Here is a 26,146-nt window from a genome sequence, read left to right on the forward strand (position 1 = left end):
GCGGGTGGGAGGGAGGCCGGGCCAGGGAGGTGCTGCGGGGATGGGGGTGGGGGTGGAGGGCTCTGTGCAGCTCTTTGGGAGTGGCAGCCCCGCAAGAGAAGAGCCGTCCTTGCAGGGACAGACACGGGTCTGCGGGGTGAGGGCCCGCCTCCGGGCACACTGATGGAGTGTGTGCGTGCGCTTGTTTGTCTTTCAATGCTGTCCTTCGGTTTCTCTGCCTACGACGCCTGACACTTTCAGCATTCAGCCTAAACAATAGCCAAACTCTAAAGTTTCACCATTTTGCAGTATTTCCAACTTATAAAATGCTTCTCATACCCTCCAAATTCCTTCTTTATAGCTCCGTAGGCCACCCTGCCCCCTTGCGGCGGGCGAGCAGAACGCTGCCAGACCCTGAGGGACGTGGGGGAAGAGGAGGAAGTCGCCGGGGCCCTTCTGCGCCCCCAGAGCCACCTCCCACGCGCTAGGCGCTTCGGAAGGGCTCCGTGGAGGCCCGGCCTTGCCTTTGCCATCACTCGGCTCCCTTCCGCTGGACGGCAGCAGAGGCGCGCCTGCATCAGCGGGCGCTCCATCAGTCCTCCGTCCGCCCGCACGTCCGCTAGGCTGCGCATGCAGAGTGAAGGGTGTAAGCGAAGGGGCATCACTAAAGCTGTTTTACTTAAACCAACCAGCGGTTCAGGAGCTTCTCACCAATAAGGACATTTCTCTGTCTCCCAGTTCTGGGGCCGCCCTTGCCCACAGCGGCCGCAGGCAGTGGGGGAGGAGCTGCCAGGAGAGACAGGTGTGCCCAGGAATCCAGACCCCGGGGCCGCCGCAGCCTGCCCCCCCCCCCCCCCCCCCCCGTCTCCTCGGCCAGGGGGGCCGTTGTCCAGCCTCTCCTCACAGATGGCGGAGGCTGGGGTGGGGATCACGGGGCAGGGCCATCGGGGGTGATCCTTTATCTTGTCTTTGTCATCAGCTTGGTGGTCTTTGCCTGCATTCCTCTGCCTGCGGAACACCTTTGCCGAGACGTCCACAGTGAGCTTGTCACCTGTCCCTGAAAGTAGCCCTTTTGCTCCTGTGTCCTTCTTCCAGTGACTGGCACTGCCATCCACCCAGCTTAGAAACCCAAGCATCGACCGGAACCCGTCACTTCTCATCCTGCCTTGTCCTCGCTGCCACGGATCCTGGCTCCTCTTCAGACCCCCTGCCTTCCCTGCCCCCCTTGCCAGCACCCCAATGTGCCTCTCAAGTCAGGACTCAGGTAGCGGATCCTCAGTGGTACCTGGCCCTGCCCCCACCTTGGCCCTGAGGTGCGGGTTCCCCCAGCTGCTGGGAATTCTGGAGACACGCTGTCCAGGGCCTTCCCTATGTCAGAGTCACAGCCCCTCATGGAGGAGGGGGGTCAGCCACACCCAATGACCAGGGCATGCATGCTGAAGGCCAGCCGGGAGCCCCCGTGCTTCAGGGTGCGACGACTCCCACGGGCCACCTCCGTCCCCAGGCCCCGGCCCCTCGCCCCGTCTTCTGTTGCAACAGTGCTGCAGTTCAGCTTCTCCCTCTACTCAGCCCGCTCCCTGCTCTCCCTAAGGTGTTCGTTGTTCCCGAGAGCGCTCCCCAAGGCCCCCCCTGTATGCGACACTCAGAGGCCGTTTCCCTGGGGACCTGACCTGTGACAGTCTGCAGCAGGCGTGGTTCCAGGATGCACCCGAGGCTCTGAGGGGGGTCTCGAGCCGCGGGGACGGCATGCAGGGTCGGGCTGCAGTGCGAGCCGTCTCCTGTCTGGGGGCTTCTGAGCCTGCAGAGCCGGAGCATCAGCAGCCATAGAAGTGGCACCTCTGGGATCAGGTACAAGCGGGGCCACGGGCAGGTGGCCCGGACCCCCATGATATCTGCCACTGGGCCGCAGGTGCTTCTCCCTCGGCTCACAGTCTGGGGCCACGGTGGCTGCGGCGGCAGCGGCAGCAGCGGGGAGGGGGATGCTCTCTGTGACCGGAGCTCGGTCCACAGTGGGGGTCGCTCCACGCGTCTGTCGGGGCCGCTATAACAGATGCCTCAGGTGGGCAGCTTACAAACAACGGCAAGTTACTTTCTCCCCTTCTGGAGGCTGGGAAGTCTAAGATCAGGGAACCGAAATAATAAATACTCAAATGATTTTTTAAAAGATCCTTCCTTGGCTTTCACACTACCTGTTTAATTATAATGTGGCTCAGCAGGAGTCTCCTGGGATTCATCTTTTTGGGTGCATTTTGGGCTTCCTGGATCTGGATGTCTGTTTCCTTCCCCAGGTTAGGGACGTTTCTGGTCATTATTTCTTGAAATAGCTTTTGCCCCTGTCTCTCTCTCTTGTAGGGGGCTGGGGGGAGAAGGTGGTGGAGGTGTCCCCCAACTTCCCTGGTCTTTGGGGAGGATGGCATCCAGCCTCTAGTGCTTGCTGCCAGAAGCCTGCCTCCCGGTCAGCGGCTTTCACAGTAAGCAGATAAAGCTCTCTCGTGGAAATACTGGGAGGCAGGTGGTTTTGCCTGCTCCTTCTGCTGAGCCCTGCGAAGAGAGCCACGGTGAGTGCTGTGCACCCATGAAAAATTGCTTCTTCATTTGCTCCTGTCTTGTGGGTCTCGTGGACAGATGTCCTGTTGGTTTTCAGAGGTAGGTGTTTTGAGAGCCAGTCCCTCTGGGGGGTGTCTTGACCTTTGGGGCCCTGGATGCGGGGTCCAAACCTGTTACTCCTCCAGGAGGAGCTGGGAATGGGAAACTCTCTCCCACACGTATGGCGCAGTGCCAGGGTGGGTGTCATAGTGGGAGCGCACCTCAGCCTTTCCCACCCGTTTCAATGTGGGTGTTTTCTCAGTCATCCAAGTGCTGAAGTCACTCAGCTAGTTTCCGGGTTTTTTCTGAGGGACTTGCTCGGTGTGCGGCCGTACATTCCGCATGTCTGTGGGAGGTGGGGGGCTCAGGAGCCTCCCATGTCATCATCTTGGTCTCCCCCCCACCCCCCACCCATTGCAAAATGCTTCCCAGGCTTCACAGAGAGAAGAGGGCAGTGGAGATGAAGGATGGAGCAGTCATTCATTTGGCAAACACTTAATGAGCACCTGCTATGTGCTTGGCACTGGGGTTATAAAGATAAAACAGGTACAAAGCTTGCATCAACAGAGCTCAGAATTACAGTGCGGCCATGGAAATATTTTGGTGTGATGTGGGTGGGCAGATGGCTTCATGGAGGAGGTGACATATTATCAGGGTCTTGAAGGTTGAGTAGGAGCTGGGCAGGCAGGGATGGGGGCACTGCCCCTAGACACTGCAGATTTATTATAAAAGAGAGCAGCTGCTGTTCCCAGACTACTTTGATCAGAGAGCGTCACTAAAAATTATCTCCTTTGTGGCTCTGGGCAGCACTGTTCACAATCTGGAAGTCTCGGCTTGCCCACCTGGTGAACAGGGAGAGGACCATCAACTGCTTAGAACCGCCGGCAGAATGAATCCGTTAAGGTGGTTTGTAAGAGCAAGTGTCTACTGATCAGAAGCCCAAGGGAACGCACGGAAGGAAACGGGACGCAAGGAGAGGGACCGCCGGGTACGAACAAGAAGCAGCGAAGGAGCAGACCCTCATTAGCTGGGGAGTGACTGATCTTCGGTCACTGATTTCCCCAGACCCCAGCTCGTTCAGCTTCAAGCTTTGCAATAACTTAAAACCATTTTCTTAGTTTGCTTTAAAAAAAAAATGGCATCAGTAAAAAAATACATTATGTTTAGAGTCAAGGAGCCTGAGGGATGGAAAGGCCTGACAGGGCACCGGCAGACGCGGCTTATCTGTGTGGACCACGGAACGTTGACACACGGGGATGGCTCAGCTTTAGGGGGACAGTGGAGAGGGGTCACAGGTGGCGGGGAAAAACCTTGGAAGTGAACCGAATGCAAAGAAAATGTAAAGAGGGCTAAAGAGGGTATTCTGTGGGTATTTTGTTTGTATCACAAAATTTAAATACAAAGAGCATCTGAAGCCTTCGGTTTCGGGGGGAGGGGTCCAACTAGATTGTCACTGTCATCTGTTTCATTGTGTAAAGTGCCTTCCTTTCAAAGGTCTCCACCTGAGTCACTGCTGTTTGAGAGAAATGTGGAGAACGGGATATACACTGGCTTCCTTCTCTTACCGGATGGAGTCGGGCCTTTCAGGCTGATGGACTCGCTTGGTCCACGTCCAAGAGTAGCTGCGGTTGATGTGGGAACAGCCTGGAGACCTGGTAAACTAGCTCACAGAGAAGACAGTGGTTGTTCTGTAATCTTTCTCCTCCTTGTCGCTGCTCCCGGAAGGCGGAATCCCAGCGGCTGTGTCCCTGGGGTCCCTTGTGGCTGGCGTTCAGGTTGGTGGGTCCCCTGGGAGACGCTGGCAAGATCGGCGGAGAGTGGGAGAGAGAAGTCACAGGCGACTGTGCTCACTGCCTTCCTGCTTTCGGTCCCTTTCTGGCAGCGCTGGACGGCCCGTGGTTACGCCTCTGGTCTGGAGGCTACTCCCGGCTCCAGGGAGCAGGGTTACGTCCAGCGGAAACCACTCCCTCCTCCTGTCCCTTCAAGCCTAGGTCAGCCACGCCTCCCGGGAGGACTCTGAGGCCTCCACTTCGGTTTTGTGACCCTCGCCCCCTCTGTAGGGCATCCACGACCCTTCGGTTAAAATCTCTTTGTGTGCCCACCTGAGCAGGGCCCCCTTTCCTGTGGGACCCTGAGTGGATCAGAGGTGGAGGGAAAAATGGCAGCAAAAGACCCAAGGAGTTGCCTTCTGTTCTCAGACCACAGGAGGCCAGAAGAATTTTTCAGTTTTGTTGATCTGCTTTGTTTTCAAGTAAGAGGACAATGAGGCTGGCCCAGGGGTCAGAGCCGGAGGCAGGACGGAGCCGGTTTCAGGGCGGTCTTGCTGCAGGGCCATTTCTTCTCGAGTTCTTCCTTGGCGAACCCTCTCTTGAATTAACCGTTATCCCTCTGGATTCTCATCACGTTGGCTGTGCGGCCATGTGGCTTCCAGTAAAGCAATCTAAACGTCACGGGGTCAGTGCCTACAAGCCTAGCTGTTAGAGAAGTTTAGTGCATATTGCTTGAGTGAATGAAAGAATGTCTTTTCTTTTCAGATGCTACCATCCCTCAGCAAACATCTGCTAAATGTCACATACCAGAGGCTGTCCCGGGCCTGGGGTCGCAGGGGTGGACGGAGCTGTCTAGCAGGAGCAATTCGTGGCCCTGCCCCTTTATCCAGGCAGCGCTCTCTGCAGGAAGGTTCTTCATCAGCCTTATCTCACTGTGCTCTTGTCAAACTGACCCACCCTCGGGGACGTCTCCAGGGAAGCACTATGCAGAGCTATGCTCCTTCTACATTCGGTTAGCATGTTACCGTCATTGTTTATTTCCTGTGAGTCTCGCCCTTGTTCTCCTATGAGTCTCTGGAGAGACACAGGCTTCTCTGCACCTTTTCCGAGCAGGAGAACCGGCCTATGTAAACATGCGATTTAACGTCTGCCAGACACAGGCCCCCCCGGTACTGATCATCTGTGCTTACGGGAAGCCCTCTCTCCCATTTCCCCGAGTTGAACATAAAGGCTTTAGTGACTTTAAAAAAACTGGGGCTACCTCAACCTTTAATGCCCAGGTTGGCTGGTTGCCCTTGAATGGAGGCAACGGTCTTCTTTGCCTTAGAGCTCCCGTTTCAAAAGGAATACATGTTGAGGCATCACTTCTTGAAGGCGTCGCCCGTGTTTGGGGTCACAAAAGCATATGGGTGTAAGTTGCAGGTTCAGCTGCATTTCTCAGAGCCTCAGGCTTTACCCTTTGGCTACAGTGACCCTGAGGCCCGGGGTGGGGGGGGGGGCGGGTGTGTGGGTCAAGGTCACTATTATTCCTGACATCAGTGCCTAGTGAGCTCCCATCTGAATGCTCCCGGATGGAACAAAATGCAACAGCAAGAGCTCTGGCTGCCTCTGTGATAGCAATGGCCACTGAGCCCTAACTGTTCCCATAGGCTCACGGCCAACATTTTCGGAGCTAACTGTGTTTACTTAATTATGCTAATGATGAGTAAATATGTCCACAGAAGACCTAGCAGGGATATACGTTTTTATGCTCTGACTTTACAGCATTCAGATATTTAAAATTCTCTACTATAAAATTAAAATGTTCTGGAATTTCTATGTTGATTTATGAGGTCCCTGTCAATAAAATGAGGAACGGATTTCTCCAGCTAGATTTGGTGTTTGAACTTGTTAACATCTGTATCAGGAGAAAAAATAATGAGCAAATCCATCAACCGCGCTGGAGGTTTTATTCCTTTCCCCTGAGGTTTGGTTGATCATAATTAATAAATAAAAGAAAGTGTGTTGCAGCTCCCTGGGCCTGATGCATAACCCATCGGAGAGCAAGGCTCAGGACATTCTTTACCTCATCAAGGCTGAAATATAACCCTGCGTAGTCCATGATATCGCAAACAACGACGATACCCCTGCACCACACAATACTGAATTCGTCTATCATTCTCTTCCTGCAGATGATTTTCGCTGAAGATTCTAAGCAAAGACGTTTTTGAAAAGCGTAAATATGGGGTTAGCACTGATTTCCCCCATCGAGAGGTTGTTAAGTTGTATTAGCTCTCCTCCCAGGACGCCTCCTGATGCTGCTCCGTGGCTCACCCCTATTCCGTGCATCTCGGGGGGGGAAGATGATGGGATCGCTCGGTCACAGAAGCACCTCCACACCCCATGCAGCCTCGGGGAGCCTGCAGCTCTACCCCGAGGGCAACGCGGTCCTGCAAGGGCTGTGACCCTGGGAAGGCACAGCCCCGCCTCTGTGGCTGCCAGCGACCAGTCAGGTCCTCATGTTTTCAGAGGGGAAGCCTGCATGACCTTCAGGAGGAAGCTCGTCCCTCCCACCCGTGCCCTGAGCTCGGGGAAGGAAGGGGGCCCTTACCTGGGCCACTGCTCCTGAGGCGGCCGGCGCGCTGCATTCTCCTCCGTGGGCCGCTTCCCTGCAGTCCCGGCAGAACACGAGCTGCGGGAGAACACAGGGGTGTCAGGCGGGCTCCTGGGGGCGCCGGGCCATACCGCGGGGTCCCTTTTCTAAGCTCACTCTAGTCACGCCTCTGACTTACGTCACGGTCTCTGTGTCAAATAACTCTTTGCAAAGAGCAACAGTTATATTTCGGTGGGACCGGTCGCGGCTGACTCAGGGCGCGCGGGGCACCGCAGCAGGTGTTAGAGACGGGGTCCCGCCGCCTGTCCTCAAGGCGCGTCTGTCTGGGAGACACGGCAGTGCGATGGGTACCTGCCGCGCAGGAACTCCGGGTGCTCTTGGTGTCAGCCGGCGAGAAAAACAATCGCATTCAAGGACGCCCCACCTAACATCTGTCTGCATACCCAGAGGGCTGATATGCTCGCGTGAATGGACTGAGTTTTGCATTAAAAGCCTCTTTGGGGATGAAGAAATGGGTTCTCCTGGGCTCAGTCATATATCCCTCACAAACTCAAATGTTGAATTCTCCTCCCCCACCCCGAAATATAAAACTTCATTTTTTTATTGAGGGAGAGTTGACGTGCCGCACCCCCGAGTTTCAGATGTACGACAGAATAATTCCATACGTGGACATATTACAAAGCAACCGCCACACTCTCCGGCGAACATCTCTCCTCACATGTCGTTGCAGACTTTTCTCTTGTGATGGGAACTCTTAAGGTCAACTGTGTTGGCTGCTGTCAAACACGCAGCCCCGTGTCAGTGGCTGCAGGCCCCCGCTGGGCACTACATCCGCGTGGCTTATGTGTTTTATAACCGTTTGACGTGTGTCGCCCATTTTGCACACTTTCCACCCTCTACCTCTGGCAACTACCTGTATGTTCTTTGAATCTATGAGCTTGAGTTTTGTTTGTTTTTAGAGTCCGTCCATAAGTAAGATCCTACGGTACTTTGTCTCTCTCTGACTTACTTCACTTAGCTTAATGCCCTCAGGGGCCACCCACGTTTTTACAAACGGCAAGATCTCATCCTTTCCCGTGGCTGAGTAATATTCCGTTTTATAGAGTATATTTTCTTTATCTAGTCATCCATCGATGGACATTCGGGTTGTTTCCTTATCTTGGATATTGTGAATCATGCTGCAGGACCGTGAGGGTGCAGGTATCTTTTGAGTTTGTATTTTCTTCATATAAATAAGACCAAGACATGAGATTGCTGGGTCATATGGTGGTTCTATTTTTAATTTTTTGAGAAACCTCCACACTGCTTTCCACAGCGGCTGCACCGATTTACACTCCCACCAGCAGTGCACGAGCGTCCCCTTTTCTCCATGTGCTCGCCAGCACGTGTTTTTTGTCATTTTGGTAATAACCATTCTCACAGGTGTGAAGTGATATCTCATGGTGGTTTTAATTTACATTTCCCTGATGATTAATGAGGTGGAGCATCTTTTCATGTACTTACTGGCCCTCTGTAGGTCTTCCTTGGAAAATGTCTCTTCAGATGCTCTGCCCATTTTTATATTGGATTGTGTTTGTATTTTTTGCTATTGAGTTTGAGTTCTTTATATAGAGGGGTGCTCAAAAGTAGGTCTACAGTCGTGAGTACATGAGACACGGTTACTAAAGCTCCTGTGATAATCATCACCTGCATGTCTTTTTCCACATGAACAACCGGGAACCTCCTTTCGCCCGCCCTGTATTTTTGATACTAACTCCTCAGCAGATATAATCTGCAGATATCTTCTCCCACATCTTCATTTTGTTGATGGTTTCCTTTACTGTGCAGAAACTTTTTGGTTTGATGTAGTCCTAATTCTTTATTTTTGCTTTTGTTGCCTTTTTGATGTAAAAAAAAAAAATCATTGTCAAGAATGATATCAAGGAGTTTACTGCTTATGTTTCCTGCCAGATGTTTTTATGGTTTCAGATCTTATATTCAAGTCTTTGATCTATTTTGAGTTAATTTTTGTATATAAGAAGGTGGTCCAGTTTCATTCTTTAACTTGTTGCCTTCCAGTGTTCCTGGCACCATTGATTAAAGAGGCTGTCCTTCCCAATTGCACATCATTGGCTCCTTTGTCACAACTTACTTGACCACAGAAGCGCGAGTTTATATCTGGGCTCCTGATTCTGGGCCATCCACCTACGTGTGTGTTTTTATGTCAGTACCCCTCAGTTTTGATGACAATAGCCTTGTAATATTATTTGAAACCAGGAAGCATGATGCTTCCAGCTTTGTTTTTATTTCTCAAGATTACTATTTGGGGTCTTCTGTGGTTCAATACAAATTTTAGGACTTCAAAAATTTTCTGTGAAAAATGCCATAGGAATTAAAAAAAAATTTATTTATCTGTTTGTGTCTTGTTTATTTATTTTATTTTTAGAGAGAGGGGAAAGGAGAAAGAGAGGGAGAGAGACATCACTGTGTGGTTGCCTCTCACTCACGCCCCCAACTGGGGACCTGACGTGCAACCTGGTCATGTGACCTGACCGGGAATCGAACCAGCGACACTTGGCTCACAGGCCGACGCTCAATCCACTGAGCCACAGCAGCCAGGGCTTGCCATTGGAATTTTGATAGTGACTCCACTGAATCCGTACATTGTCTCGGGTAGTAAGGGCATTCAAGTACAATTGTTTCAATCCATGAACCTGGAATATCTTCCCATTTGTTTGTGTCCTCTTCAATTCCTTTCATCAGCATCTTAGAGTTTTTATCACACAGTTCTTTCACCTTGGGAAGGAGAAATTCAGGGTTTTCCTTCCTATGTAGGAAAAAAAAAAACACCTGTTTCTTTCCTGGGAATCTCCTTCACTCACACAGAACACTTCACATCCGAGTCGCTCGGTCACCAGAAGTGTGGGTTTCTTCCCCACAGCCACACACACTTCTCCTACAGCAGCTGGATGTCCTACAGTTTAACTCAACTCTTCCTCTGTCTGCCCTGAGACAGCATCAGATCTCACACACAAGGGCGCGGTCCCACGAGACAGCACTCTCCGCCGCCACCGCGAGGCCAGTTACAAGCTCCTCTGTTCACCTGCGCTCCTGACCGACCAGCCACAGGTCAGATACTTCAATGACCCCCGCCCGTCGGATTCCATTAGCTTTCACAGAGTTCAGGGGAACACATTTACCAGTGTATTAAAGAACATGGTAAAGAATACAGATAGCCCTGGCCTGGCAGCTTGGTTGGTTAGAGCATCAACCCAATATGTCAAGGCTGTGGGTTTGATCCCCAGTCCAAGCACATACAGCAATCAGCCAATGAATGCATAAATAAGTGGAACAACAAATCGATATTTCTCTCTCTCTCTTAAATCAATTAAAAAAATACAGATGGACAGCCAGATGAATAGGTACAAAGGGTGATCTCTGAGTCTGGGGGGTTCCTGAACACGGAAGCTTCTCTCTCCAAGGAACTGGGGTGTGTCGCACCCCCCATGTGCCTGTGTTCACCAACCTGGGATCCCCTGATCCCTGTACTACCGGGGTTTTATGGAGGCCCCTCTTGTGGGCATGGTCAGTGACTAACTCCGTTTGTTTAACATAAGACTGACTTGAACTGAATAACAAAACCTCAGACAAACAGAGTACAGAGAGAACCAGCTTCCTCCCTAAATACACCGCCACTGCTCCCTGCCTCAGAGAGAACAGGCCACCCAAGGCACACTTTCCTGCACGTTGCTGTCCACACGGAAACGTATTTTCCCCCTTGACTGTGTTCAGTCTCTTGTCTTAACAGTTCATCTGAAATCATTTTACTCTCGTGGGGTTTAAACTTTATGTCAATGGGAGAGGGGTCTGTGTGAAGATGTCATTATGCAAATCACCCATACCACCAGCTTTTAATTTCTGACACTTTAATTTTCCCTGAATGGAAAGCTAATGCAGTAAACAGTGAACAGTTTGGATCCTAGAATTTCCTCTTAAACTTAAAAAAAAAATGCATTGGCTCATTTTGGGGCTTGCCTGAGACCCTTCCGGCCGCTCGTACATTGCAGTCTGAAAAAAGCGAGGCTGTGTCGCTCAGTCACTGGGCAGAGCTCACCCTGCGGCCCCAGCCCTCTGCTCCCTGCCAGGGACAGGCCCGCTCAGGCGGTGTGGCCGGGAGACGCTTCACATCCCGGTAGCCAGTGGGTGGGTACAAAGTCAGTCTCGTGGTCGAGGAGCAGCCCGGCGGTCGGTCAGTCTGTCAGGATGAACAGGCCTCCCCTGACACGAAGACGTTACCGTCCTTTCACACGGGTGCTGCAGAGAATGGATCGTTGAAAAAACAAAGCAAAACCAGAACAGAACAGGGAGAGCACAGCGGTGTTAACGCCCCCCACTTCCACGCGCCAAAGAGAAGCAAGAGCTGCGGACACAGGCGACGGCAATGTCACAGGGACGTGCTCGCCAGCTCACTTCTGTTTCGCGAGGACCCCTTAACTGCAGCTGCACCGAGCAGTGGGCACTTTCCTTCACTCCAGTCTGCTAGCACAAACGAGGAGGCAGCTAGAAGGCCTGATCAGCTCTCAGAAACGGTCAGGCTCTTCATTACAGTATCCAGACCGTGAGACGGTCATAGATCGCGTGTGCAGAGGTGCAGGCCTTCGGTTCCCAGACTGTGTGCCAAGGCACCCCGGGGCGGCGCGACAAGCTCCCAGGGTGCAGTGGGACATGTTACATGTTTGAGGAACACGCAGTGATACTCAGCACCTGCTAGACCCTGTGTGAATTTCCGACTCCTGATGACATCATAGGTCTGCAAAGCTGGAGGTGACTGTCACTAAACAATAAGAACCAATCAGAGGATCCAAGATGGCGGAGGAGTAGTGGAAGCTACACTAACCTCTTACTCCCAGGACCAGTCTGGGCTTACAACTTAATTTTGGAGAAATCATCTGGAATAACCTACCAAACACTAGCTGGAGAGAAGTCTTATAACCACGGAGAGACAGAAAAGGCCGCTTCATCACAACGTGACCGGTAGGGAGTGCGGAGACGCGGAAGGGCTGGCTGGGCTCATACGGGGGGCCACTGAAGGGACTGAGAAACAGCTCAGCAGCCAGGGGTTCCCTTGAGAAGGGCAGGGTCTAAACCCCCAGCTGGGCCTCCCAGCCTACAGCAACAGAGCGGAAAGTAAAATAGCATCCAGCTGTGAAAAGCGAAAAGCCACAGGGTTTCTTGATGGCCTGAGAGAAACAGCTGGAGACAAAGAGCTCTTAAGTGGATCACATACAAAAATATTCTGGCCCCCACTTACCCTGGGCTCAGGCAGAGGGAGGGCAGAGAGACCTGGAGATGCTTGGGGAGAATTTGGGGTGGTGGCTTTGAGGAGAGAACTGAGTACTGGGTCCCAGTGCTGACTCATCCCCATACTGCATGCAGATCATTCCCCTCTGATTGGCGTCAGCCTGAGGGGAAGCAAAGCCCTGCCTACAGGAATTAACCTGCCCCATCCTTGGTCCTTAAACCTGACCGCTGATCACAGATTGAATAGATTAACAACTGAAGGAGACAGACAAAGGCAGTAGATCCCTGGAAGTCTCCAACAGGCTGCCTAGGGCCAGACTGGTACATGATCTGATGTCACCAGGGGCAGATCCAGGAAGTGCAGATCAATCTCAGAAGAATCAACAAACGAGAAGAGTCACAAAAATGGGGAGATGGGGAAACAAACCCCCATCGAAAGGAAAGATAGAATCCCCAGAAAGAGTGCTAAATGAAATAGAGGGGAGCAAACTATCAGATATAGAATTCAAAACATGGATTATGGGGAAGATCAATGAGCTCAGTGAGCTCAAGGAAAACTACAAAGAACTCCAGGGAAACTACAAGGAACTCCAGGGAAGCTACAAGGAACTTACTGAGAACTACACCAGCATGAAAAAGGACATAGAAGCTATCAATAAGAGCCAGGAGGGAATGAAGAATACAATCTCTGAACTGAAGAACACAGTAGAAGGAATTAAAAGCAGGCTAGAGGAAGCAGAAGATCGGATCAGCGAGCTGGAGGACAACATAGAAAAATATTCCCAGACAGTGCAACAAAATGAAAAAAGACTGAACAAGACTGAAGAGGCTCTAAGACAGCTGCAGGACAACATGAAATGTAATAATATCCATATCATAGGAATTCCAGAAGGAGAAGATGAGCAAGAGATAGAAAACCTCTTTGAAAAACTAATGACAGAAAACTTCCCTAACTTGATGAGAGAAAAAGCCATGCAAGTCTGGGAAGCACAGAGAGTCCCAATGAAGATGAACCCCAACAAGCCCTCTTCAAGACACATCATAATTAAAGTGGCGACATTCAAAGACAAAGAGAGAATCCTAAAAGCAGCAAGAGAGAAACAACTAATAACACACAAGGGAGCTCCAATAAGACTGCTATCAGATTCCTCAACAGAAACACTACAAGCCAGAAGGGAATGGCAAAAAATATTCCAAGCAATGAAAAACAAAGGCCTACAACCAAGACTACCCTACCCAGCAAGGCTCTCATTCAAAATGGAAGGTGAAATAAGGAATTTCCTGGACAAAAGAAGGCTAAAAGAATACATCTCCACCAAACCAGCATTGCAAGAGATGCTAAAAAATCTGCTTTAAGAAGGTGAAGAAACAGAGAGAGACAGAGAGGAACACAAATACAAAAAGGGAAAATGACAATGACTAAGTACCCATTGATAATAATCTTAAATGTAAATGAATTAAATGCTCCAATCAAAAGACATAAGGTAGCTGAATGGATTAGAAAGCATGACCCACATATATGCTGTCTACAAGAGACCCACTTTAGGACAAAAGATCTACACAGACTGAAAGTGAAGGGATGGAAAAAAATATTTCACGCAAATGGACATAAAAAAAAAGCTAGGGTAGCAATACTTGTATCAGACAAAACCGATTTCACAGCAAAGGCCATAAAAAGAGACAAAGAAGGACATTTCATAATACTTAAGGGAAAAATCCATCAAGAAGATAAAACCCTTGTAAACATATATGCACCCAACATAGGAGCACCCAAATATGTAAGGAAAATTTTGAAAGACTTCAGGAAGGATATAGACAGCACACCCTCATGGTAGGGGAACTTAGCACCCCAAGGTCAACAATGGACAGATCTTCGAAGCAAAGAAACACCAAGGATGTTGAGGCACTGAACAAAACTCTAGATCAAATGGACTTAGTTGATATATATAGAACTTTTCTCCCCCCCAAAACAAAATATACACTCTTCAAGTGCACATGGAACATTTTCAAAGACAGACCACATGGTAGGACACAAAACAAGCCTCAACAAATTCAAGAAAGTTGAAATTATATCAAGCATCTTCTCAGATCACAATGGCTTGAAACTGGAAATCAACCTCAAGGAAAAAACTCAAAAACATTCAAACTCATGGAGAATGAATAACATGCTATTAAATAATGAATGGGTTATCAATGACATCAAGGAAGAAATCAAAAAAGTTTCTGGAAATGAATAATAATGAGCACACAATAGCCCCAAACCTATGGGACACAGTGAGAGCAGTCCTGAGAGGAGAGTTCATAGCAATACAGGTGTACCTGAAAAGGATAGAAGAATCTCAAATAAAAAGTCTAATTCTACAGCTACAAGAACTAGAACAACAACAACAAACAAAGCCCAGAATGAGTAGATGGAAGGAAATCATCAAAATCAGAACAGAATTAAATGACATAGAGACTAAACAAACAATTCAAAAGATCAATAAAACCAGGAGCTGATTCTTTGAAAAGACAAACAAAATTGAGAAGCCTTTAACCAGGCTTATCAAGAAAAAAAGAGAGATGACCAAAATGAATAAAATGAGAAATGAAGGAGGAGAAATCACAACTAATACCATGGAAATACAAAGGATTGTAAGAAATTATTAAGAACAATTGTACAACAAGAAATTTGACAACCTAGATGAAATGGACAAATTTCTGGAAACATATAATCTTCCAAAGCTTAATCAAGAAGAAGCAGAAAGCCTGAACAGACCAATAACAACTAGTGAAATTGAAGCAGAAATAAAAAAAATCTCCCAGCACACAAAAGCCCTGGATTAGATGGCTTCACAGGTGAATTTTACAAAACATTTAGTAAAGAACTAACTCCTAGCCTTCTCAAACCTACTCCAGAAAATCCAAGAAGAGGGAAGATTCCCAAACTCTTTCTATAAAGCCAGTATTAATCTAATTCCAAAACCAGGTCAAGACACAACAAAGAAAGAAAACTACAGGTCAATATCACTGATGAACATAGATGCTAAAATCCTCAACAAAATATTGGCAAACCAGATACAGCAACACATTAGAAAGATCATACACCATGATCAAGTGGCATTCATCCCAGGGATGCAAAGATGGTTTAATATTTGCAAATTAATAAATGTTATACACCACATAAACAGAATGAAAGACAAAAATCACATGATCAAATCAATAGATGCAGAAAAAGCATTTGATAAAGTATAACACCCATTTATGATGAAAACACTCAGCAAAATGGGAATAGAGGGAGCATACCTTAACATAATTAAGGGTATATATGAGAAACCAGAAGCCAACATCATACTCAATGGGCAAAAATTGAAAGCATTCCCCCTGAGGTCAGGAACAAGACAAAGATGTCCACTCTCTCCACTCCTATTCAACATAGTCTTGGAAGTTCTAGCCACCGCAATCAGACAAGAAAGAGAAATAAAAGGCATCCAAATTGGAAAACAGGAATTAAAACTGTCATTATTTGCAGATGACATGATGGTGTACATAGAAAACCCTATAGACTCCACAAAAAACTACTCGACCTAGTAAGTGAATTTGGCAAAATAACAGGATACAAAGTCAATATTCAGAAATCAAAGGCATTTCTGTAAGCCAACAATAAAATATCAGAGATAGAAGCTAGAAAAAAAATCCCATTTATCCTAGCAACAAGAAAAATAAAACACCTAGGAATAAACTTAACCAAGGAGGTAAAAGACCTGTACTCGGAAAACTACATAACATTGAAGAAAAAAATTAAGGAAGATACAAATAAATGGAAGCATATACCATGCTCATGGATGGGAGGAATCAACAATATTAAAATGTCCATACTACCCAAAGCAATTTATAGATTAAATGCAATTCCTATTAAAATACTAATAACATTTTTCACAGACCTAGAACAAATACTTCAAAAATTTATATGGAACCAAAAAAGAGTCCAAATAGCCTCAGCAATCTTGAGGAAGAAGAACACAGCAGGAGGGATCACAATACCTGATATCAAACTATACTACAAGGCCACGGTAATCAAAACAGTCTGGTACTGGCATAAGAACAGATAGAAGATCAATGGAACAGAATAGAGAGCCCAGAAATAAACCCAGGTCTATATGGCCAACTAATATTTGACAAAGGGGGAAGGAACATCAAATGGAGTGAAAAGGGCCTCTTCAACAAATGGTGTTGGGAGAACTGGACAGGGACATGCAAAAAAAAAAAATGGAACTAGCTCACCAATTTACACCACACACCAGAATAAACTCAACATGGATTAAAGACTTAAATGTAAGCCGTGACACCATAAAAGTCCTAGAAGAAAACATAGGCAGGAGAATTTCAGATATCCCACGTAGCAGTATTTTCACGGATATATCTCCTAAGGCAAGAGAAATAAGGGAAAGAATAAACAAATGGGACTACATCAAACTAAGAGTTTCTGCTCAGCAAAAGAAAACATTAGCCATTAGCAAGATGAAAAGGGAACCAATCATATGGGAAAATATATTTGCCAATGACATTACAGACAGGGGATTGATCTACAAAATATATAAAGAGCTTATACGACTCAACATCAAGAAAATAAGCAACCCAATTAAAAAGTGGGCAAAGGACCTGAGCAAACACTTCTCCAAAGACGACATACAGAGGGTCCAAAGGCATATGAAAAAATGCTCAACATCACTAGCCATCAGAGAGATGCAAATAAAAACCACAGTGAAGTATCACCTCACACCAGTCAGAACGACCATCATCAACAGATCACAAACAACTAGTGCTGGCGAGGATGCAGAGAAATGGGAACCCTGGTGCATTGCTGGTGGGAATGCAGACTGGGGCAGCCACTGTGGAAAGTGGTATGGAATTTCCTCAAAAACGTAAACATGGAACTGCCTTTTGAACCAGCAATTCCACTGCTAGGGATTATATCTGAAGAATCTTGAAACACCAGTTCAAAAGAACCTATGCACCCCTATGTTCATAGCAGCCCTGTTTACAATAGCCAAGTGCTGGAAACAGCCTAAGTGCCCATCTGTAGATGAGTGGATCAAAAACTGTGGTACATTTACACAATGGAACACTATGCAGCAGAAAGAAAGAAGGAACTTCTACCATTTGCAACAACATGGATGGAACTAGAGAGAATTATGCTTAGTGAAATAAGCCAGGCAATGAAAGAAAAATACCATATGCTATCACCTATTACAGGAGACTAATGAACAACATAAAGAAATGAGCAAAATTGAACCAGAGGGCATAAGCCTATGATCTCATTACCTGAGTGATTGTCTGTATGTATAGGCCTCACTTAATCCTGTCTGCATCGCTGCCTTCTGGGACTCAACAGTTTGGCTGAACTAAGTGGCTGGTTTGGTGAAGAACGGGGTGGTCTGTGGGCTTCACTTTAAAACTGGTTTCTCTTTTCTATCCTAATGGATTGGATCGAAAGGGCCCAGAGGTCTGAGAGGGGGGAAACCAAAATATTCCCCTCAGCCCAAACTAAGTATAATGGGCAAAAGGGTTTTGGACAGGTGTGACGTGCCTTACACACCTTCCTCCGAAGGAGCCACTTTTTTTTTCCTAATGTGGGACACTGAAAAATTAATCCCTGCCTTTTGTCATCTAGTGGTTATGGATTGAATGATGTCTTTTAACCCTGTTGCCAAATCTGTTGCCCCCAGAAAACAGCAAGGATGCCAACCTGTTAAACCAAGCGTGCTGTCATCTGGGGACAGCCAACTGACCTGGAGTCTGCACAATCCTTCTCCAAGTGGAAAGGCCACCCTCCCCACATCCCCACTTTTATTAGGGATTTCTGGACCCAAGGGTAGGTAGGACAACAACCATGTCCAGCCTGAAGCAGCTAGAGGAGCACAAGACCTTTGCCCATTGTCCTCTATAAGATTATAAAGGGTCTTAAGTCTGAGAGGCAGGAATTGTTATTTTTTATTGTTATTAAAAATTAATTAATTAATTAAAAAAAAGAATCATAGGAAAGGGTGAAGTCAAGAAACTTATATGCATGACCCATGGACATGAACTAAGGGAGATGGGATTGCTGGGGGAAGGGAGGTACTGGGTGGAGCGGAGCAAAGGGGAAAAAATTGGAACTATTGTAACAACATAATCAATAAAATATACTTAAGAAAAAACAGAACAAACCAGATGACAGACACCATGTGAACATCTATTTGGAAAAGGAGATGTAGTACTTCAAGAATTTATGTGAACTGTTTTTTCCAAATGACTATTAAGTTCTTAGGACTTCCATTCTTATGTTATTTGGACCAAAATAGTTTTAAACAAAACCATTTAGGCATTTCTTTGGGCCTAAAAGCACCATGAGGAACGTACTGAGCTGCCAAGGGCGTGGTAATAGGGGGAGGTTGGGGAGCTCTGGTTTAGGTAGATTCCAAATGCCTGGAGATGCTGTTTGGGGCTGTCTGCACACACTGCCAATGGCACAGATGTTTCTAGAAAAGGAGCCTGAGGGGAAGCAGCTCTGGCTCCAATACCTCTGTGTCACTCTGCTGACCAGCATGCCTCTGACCTGGGGCCGTGGTCTTGTATTAACCAGTAGGGAGGAGGCTGCAATGGCCCTGAGACTCCCTCTTGCCTCCTGATGGCCTCAGGCTGCAGACACCAGAGACGCCCTAGAGCAAGTCCTCAGAAGGGAGACGGCCCCAGGTCTCCGTAATGAACTTTTCCCGGAGCAGTTTCTCTTGAGATAGATCTCACACACATCACCCACTTCCTTACTAAAAAAAAAATAATTTTAAGCCTTTTAAAAACTAAAAAGTACACAGACTTATTCTGTTGGTGCTCTGAGCTCTACCCCCTTCTCAGAGTGGGTTCGAAAGCGTACACAGAAAACGGATGAGCTTAGCTCCTGTGGAGTCAGTCCCGTGTGTCAGCGTGGCTGGTCCATCGTCCCCAGTTACTTAATCGAATGCTAGTGCAGGTCTCTGTGAGGCATTTTGTCATCTCTCAGGTCTGTAATCAGTTACTGTGCGGAAGAGAGAGAATCCCACCTCCTCTGCATGGGCCTGACCCAATCAGCTGAAAGGCTGTAAGAGCAGAGCTGAGGCTTTCCCACGGAGAAGGGACCCCATCTGTGGGCGACAACTTCAGGCCGCAGCTGAGATTTCCAGTGCCTTCCTGGGGGCCTGTCCTGTGAATTGAGGACTTGCTTAGCCATCCCAATCGCTCAAGCCAGTTCCTTGCAATCAATCCCTTTCTCTCTACAGGCATTTTGATATAGATACAGGTATAGAGGTGTTCATGTATCTGTACACATCTACAGGTCTATGGCGACAGTTGAGCATATCCATATAGATATGCGAATCCATATCCATATCTATATCATTTCTAACGAGTCCACGTCTCTGCTAGAACCCTCAGCTCCTACAAAATTTCGCCAGGTCAGTTTATTTTTTGTTAGGTCTGTTACTCTTTTGAAAAGGACTGAATGTAAAAAACAATGATCTGAATTTCCTATGTGATTTGCAAAACTGTCATTCAAATTTCTTCCCCTGTTTGTTTTGCATTCCAGGTACCCACGGGACATGTCTTAGAATGTGACACCAGGAGGTCATCGCTCCCCGCACGATGGCCTTCTCCCTTTATCGGACAATGAACACGGAAAGCCAATACATGTCTTCCCTCTGGGGTCAGCTGCCCGGGGCGTGGCCCAGCTGCCCCTCAGTGGCTGCTTGGCCCACTCTGGGTGCCTCGGGCTGGGTGCGCCATTTTGAAACAACTATTTACTAAACGGCAGATTCAACGGGCTGACTTCTGTCCTGATCAAGAATAGCCAAACTGTTCTTACCATTCCAGTCCTATTTTTGCCTTGCAATGAACACGTGTTGAATATTTACTTTTAGGATAAATCAGGTCCTGGACCTGGACAACACGGAAGACCGTAGCATATTGTAACACATGAAATCACACAGTAGATGTTTACCTTTAGACAACCAATGTCGTTTAGTGTTTAGAAGCCTTGACGTCAGAGAATCCTGGGTCAGAGGCCCTTTTCTTTCACTTATTATCTGTGTGATATTAACGTCTCTTTGCTTTAGCTTTTTCTTTTTTCTGTATCTCCAAGGAAGAAGTCATATGATAACGAATATTTCCCAGGTTTAGCACATAGCAGGCACAATAAATGGTTTTCTTAAGTCGAATTATGACTTGTATAAACAATAGAATTCTGTAGGAAAGCAAGGGGATAGTAATTAAAGCGCTTCCTGGTACCCTGGTGAAAACTATTGCTCTGTGAACATCCTGAACAAAACGGAGGACCCAGAACTGCGGTGTAGACAGAGGGGCTGGCCTCACCGTGCCGTACACGTGTGGGGGTATCGCCCCTGCCAGTCCCCTTCCAGGGCCCGGGCCCGCCACACAGCCCTATGGATTGCCCGTCACGGTGACCACTCAACGTCATGTCAGCGGAGCCATCATTTGATGGGAGTTTGAGTCTGATTTCCCATATGCTGATAATGGAGACATTCAAAAGAAGATGTGCGCACGTATTCTCTTTGGAAACATGAAGAAGAACCGAACGAGCAGCTGCCAATGCCGTCAGAACATACCAGCGGCTGCTGATCGATGCAGCCGAGAGCCCGTCGGTACCTACAAGGAATGACCCTCGAAATAGGGGCTGGATCCTTGAAGCTGAATGATCTCTCTACGAAAGCCCGAATTTCTTTGTGCCTCTCTCCTGGCGCAATGGCATCTATTATAAAAACATTTTACTAGATGGCATTTATTTTCATTCCCCGGCTCTGAAGCTCTGTGTTGAAAGAACAGGAGAGGATCAAAGGCCATCCCAGGACCCCTTACTGCTGTCAAGGGAGACATCAGAAGCCCCCCGCGCACACGCCTGACCTTGTCTGGGAATAGATGCAAATGCTTCTTTTCGGTGCATGACCGCCCAGAAGATGGCAGTGCTGACTTATAAGACAGCTTCTGTGCGTTCAGCACAGCCTATGCAAAGAGGAAGGCTCCCCGCGGGGGACAGTTCCCATGTGCAAAGCTCAGAGCTCCTCTGACGGGCCAGGGCCGCGGAACGGAAGTGCCGTTCGATTATAATGCACTAAATCACAGTCTCGAAAAGAAGAGAGGTGGGTTATTTTCTTTCAAGTTCACATCTTCAAATCACAGGATCTCATGGTGAGGCACAGTCTTAAATTTCCGCGCTTTACATGCAGAGAGGGCAGGAGGAGGTCGTACATGCAATCCCCACGGGGCTAAAAATAACTCACTTGAAGGAGGCTGGACAGAGCTTAGCAGCTGAAGTCCTTTGTATTTTTCTAATTCTATCTTATTTCTACGGATGGTTGAAAATGCGCTCTGGGTTCCCACACAATTCTGTGGACGGATTCCCCAACGCCCTGATCCCCCACGTTAGTTTTGTTTTAGATTCACTGCCATGAAAGGGCCTTTACTCTCCTTGGTCTAATTTCTACCCAACAGGAGCTCTTAAAACGACTCTGAATGTCCCCATTTCCGACACCATTGTCCCCGTGATCAAATACACATGTGCGCCCATGTGCTCTTCCAGCTGTATCAGTCTGTGCATCCACTGTGAGGATGGTCTAGCAGGAAACTGTGGCCATCTGTCCCTGAACCAGGGACCCATCACAGACGAGGAGCTCACGCAAAGGGAGAGGCCATGTCCCCAGCGTCCCTTCGACAGGGCTGACCTCAGAGCCTCCAGCTAAGAGAGGCGCCTAACAAATGCTCCAGAGGCTGACCTTTCCAATGATAATTACAGATGAAGATACCTAAACCGATTCCCTACTTCAACGTAGTTACAGTTGCCATAAACTTAAAATGGTTACTGGCCCCTTATTTTCCTTTCCTTGAACAGCTTTATTGAGACATAAGGCGCAGAGCTGTGGATTTTAAAAAGTAGTTTAGGATCGAGGGCATCATACACGCACGCCAGCACCAACGCAAAAGGTCTACCAAGGGTAGAGAAGAACACGTCCCCCTGGCTCCCGGTCAACTACACGGCTTCCCACCGATAACCTGTCACCTGTTTGCATCTTTCCAGGAATTCTAACGCCTTTGAGAAGGAACACGTGTGCTTTTTCCAGCCAAAAAGCGGCACGTAAAACGCTGCATGACGTGGAGCGCTCTGCGCCTTGCTTCTCACGGGACACGCATGCGGCCGGCTCTGCCTCAGTGGGACCGAGCGGCCCCATCCTTCCCGACAGCCACGCAGTGTTCCTGTGGCCAGAGCAGCGCGTGCCCACGAGTGAGCCCTGAGCCCCGCTCCTTCCCAGGGTTTTGGCATTAAAAATGAAGTCCTGCCGCACAGGGCTGTGCACATGTGGACGGAAGTCTGGACGAGCAGCAGCTGGGTCACAGGGCCCATGGGCCTTCAGTCCCGAATGCTCTGGTGGCCCTGCTCTCCCTGGGGGATGCCGGTCCCACCCGCGTCCAGCAGCAAGGTGCCGCGAGAGGAGTCTCAGGGAAACCACAGCACCTCGGCGGATGCCTTCTGTGCCCACCTGCTGTCATCGCAGATGCGCGCTCCTGGCCACAGAATGGACTCCCGCGTCACTTTGGAGTCCCGTGCCTGTGGCTGACCCAAGGGTCACCCCTGCCACCTCCCTGTGCTCCGGGACAAGGCTCACAGAGCTGGTTGTTTCCTGGTTCACACTGGCCTGAGTTCAGCCTGTTCTTGGAAAGGGCTTGAAGTGACCTCTGGCTCGGTGGCTTTAAACCCTGAGAGCCAACGAATTGGAGGTCCAGGTGAGAGAAAAATCAGAAGCCTGGGAGCCTGGGGCCCAATGGCCCATGACGCGGAGCAGAACAGGCTCACCAGGAATCACCCAGGACAGCAAGATGCTGGGGCCCCAGGGGCGCTGTGACAGGTGGGACTCCCAGTGGCGACCCTCTCTCCCTGACCTCCTGGCTTTCCTTCTGTCTCACTCTGTTTTAGCTGTAACCACTCCTGTGGGGCCAGTCTCCACCCCCCGCCCTCCAGCGTTCACCTCACGACCTCCATTTTTTTCCAGAAGGCTACCGCAGGGTGTGGCTGCAGACTGGGACTCCTGTAGGCACTGCAGGTGACGCTCGCACCGCGCAGGTGCATCTCAGCACGCTGTCTGACATCTGGCACGGCCAGCTCAGCTCTACGTTCCAACCAGCGTGCTCCAGACCTCCCGGAACACTTGCAGAAATGGAGCCCCGGCCACAGGGCGTTGGGTCCTACACCAGCTTCAAGTATCGCCATTCGTGAGTGCGCATGTGTGAGCGTGGCCATTCGTGAGGAAAGTGCCTGCATGTGCCCGTGGTGACTTCTAACTGGTCACCAGCCCCGGTGCCCTCACCACTGGCAGTCTGTAGCGATGCACTGGACTCTGTGCCAGTCAGTGTGGAACCCAAACCATGTGGCAGTTTCAGCCCAGTTTGTCCCCCAAGCCCGCGGGCACCCTCCTGCTGTGCTGCATGGCAGGGGAGACAGAGCATGTCCCTGGGACCCCTGGGCCCGACCTGGGCAGCGCGGCCGGCCGGTTCCCGAGAGGGGCCCGGTGCTGTGTGTCTTACAGACTCTTGTGTTTGAAGGTCTTACCGCTGGTCGGTGACCCAATTATATATCAAACCGTCCCTGTACGCTGAGTGGCTTCGTAGGCGCCTTGGGAGCACATCTGTCCCTGCGCCTGTCCCCACAGCCTCAGCCACAAAGGTCAGGGCATTTTTCCCTAAAGCCCTGTTTTTTTCTTAGACATGCTTCCGTTAAAATGTTGGTCCTATCCATGAAAGTATCCTCGCTCATTTCCTCTTCTCAATGGAGAGGATTTCGGCCCCATCCCTCTTTGTCACCCAGGACCCAGGGTCTGGAGCACGGCAGGTGACCTGCTGTTCGCTGCACACCCGGGGCCAGTTTATGGGGCGTCCCGCTCAGCCCGAGAGGCAGCGCTGATGGAAAACAGGAGAGCTGGAGAACGAGGCCACAGCACCTTCGAGCCTGTGTGAGCTGCCTACGGGGTGCGAGTCTGCAGACACCCAGAGAGGGGGATCGGACGGGTGCGGGGGTCTGTGCTTTCCTGCCCTGTGCCCTGCGCTCGCTCCTCGGGCAGAGGTCCTGACGGCGGGCCCGGGCCATCCCCCCATTCCCGACCTCCCTCCCAGGCTGTGTGCTGCTGTGGCGTGGGTCCATGTGCGTAGTTGCGATCATTTCAAATGTAAGCCAATGGGAAGTCCGTGTGAATATTGTGACATTTATTGGAGAAAGAGAACACTGGGTTCAAAGAGGGGCCATTCATAGGTCACTTCAGGGGGCACCAGAGTTGGAGGGGGCCCTGCCCGCCTGAGTGACCATGCCTTCCCGGGGCTGCCCTTCTCCTGTCGGGGGGCTCTGACCGAGGGTTATCATTGTGGATTTCCATGGAGGCCGGGGCCGACTCCGTGCTAAGTTGCTCCGCCACCCCCTTCATCCCCGTGATGCTGACCCGACACTGGTGGCTGTGCCCGGGAGTGTCTCACAGCTCCAGTGCAGACCCAGTGCCAAGTGTGCGGTGGGACACAGGCTGTGCCGCACAGTGACGAGACTCACAGTGGGCTCTGGGGGAAAGGTCACTCATTGTCACTTGCAGGCCTCTGCTCATCAGCTGTCACTGCGTTCCTTCCCTGGCTGTGGGCCTGCCATAAGCCGCCTTCCTGGGAGGGCCCTGGGGCCTGAGAACAGCAGCCGGGGCCCTCAGGGTTCAGAGCCACACAGGCCCCTGTCCCCATTGTCACACCCTGCGGGACAGCTGGGTGGCTGTGGATTAGGAAAAGGAGTAACTATGAATCTACACCTAACACTTTCAATGTGGCAGTTAGTGTATTTTTAAAAAAGATTTTATGTATTTTAAGAGAGAGGGGAAGGGAGGGAGAAAGAGAGGCAGAGTATTGATGTGGGTGAGAATCAGTCATCAGTTGCCTCTCACACACACTGTGACCACCCAGGGACAGAACACTCAACCCAGGCATGTGCCCTGAGCGGGAGTCTGACTGGTAAACTTCCGCCGTGTGGGATGATGCTCAACCCACTGAGCCACCCTGGTCAAGGCAACTTATGTTTTTAAAGTAGACTTCTGCTCCCGTCAATTTTGAAAAATACACTTCACGTGGCAGGAAGAGAGCGCTAAGTTAGTCCCAAGACTCTAAGGTAAACACGCCCGCGACAAGGTCTGCACCTGGAACGAGCCCGTGAACCGGCGCGGCCGGGAAGCGGTCTGACCCGCGAATGGCTCCGCGGCTCCCAGCTTTTATTTTTTCCCTCACAGATACTCACACCTTCATCGACATAACTCCTGTGCTCACAAGGAAATCTTCCCGCTTTGTGTCTAATTTTCTCTCTTTTTGTTCAATCATCAAGTTCAGTCTGAAGGGAAGCGGGAGTCCCCGTTGGCAGTGGAAGGTGGGTGGTTTCCAAGTTCTTCTTTGGAATCGAGAAGGACGCAAACCTTTTTAAGTCCTTAAATCACTGTGGCTTGATAAGGGACTTCTTAGTCTGTTCTTTTGATCGGCGACCGCAGTCACACTTCATAATGTTGGTAAAAGCAGGATTTTGAACGCAATGCCTCCCATGTCCCAACCAAGTGGCTTCTCAGTCAGCATTAGCTCGGAGGAAGTGCCTTTTAGGTTAGTGGCAATAAACTGGCTTTCAATAAGCAATTTCTAAACTCCTTTATCCCCAGCAATTTTCCTTCCACTCAAGCGAAATGGATTCTTCTCTCTCCACGTCCGGGGATCAGCAGCGTTGAGATTTAAGTACAGCTTGTCTCTGTCAATCAGTGCTCCACGCCAAGCTCTCAGCACATTCTGGAATTTGCAAATCTGTGTACTCGTTTTTCAGGCGATGAATTAGGATGTCAACCCCATTACGCCACGCCTGGAGAGCGTGGAAGCGTGGCGA

General features: G+C 49.3%; 1 protein-coding gene across 1 annotated transcript in view; it reads right to left on the reverse strand.

The window, feature by feature from the left end:
- The window catches only part of PRKN (parkin RBR E3 ubiquitin protein ligase), a 920,988-nt gene that overhangs the window by 14,562 nt on the left and 880,280 nt on the right, over positions 1-26,146 (reverse strand). The window contains exon 10 of the mRNA XM_090280710.1: positions 6,925-7,005. Coding sequence (XP_090136836.1) covers positions 6,925-7,005 — 81 coding nt within the window. The remainder of the gene's footprint in view (positions 1-6,924; positions 7,006-26,146) is intronic.

This window comes from Furipterus horrens, unplaced genomic scaffold, assembly GCF_987537825.1.
Source record: "Furipterus horrens unplaced genomic scaffold, mFurHor1.1.pri manual_scaffold_6, whole genome shotgun sequence".
Classification (NCBI taxonomy): Eukaryota; Metazoa; Chordata; class Mammalia; order Chiroptera; family Furipteridae; genus Furipterus; species Furipterus horrens.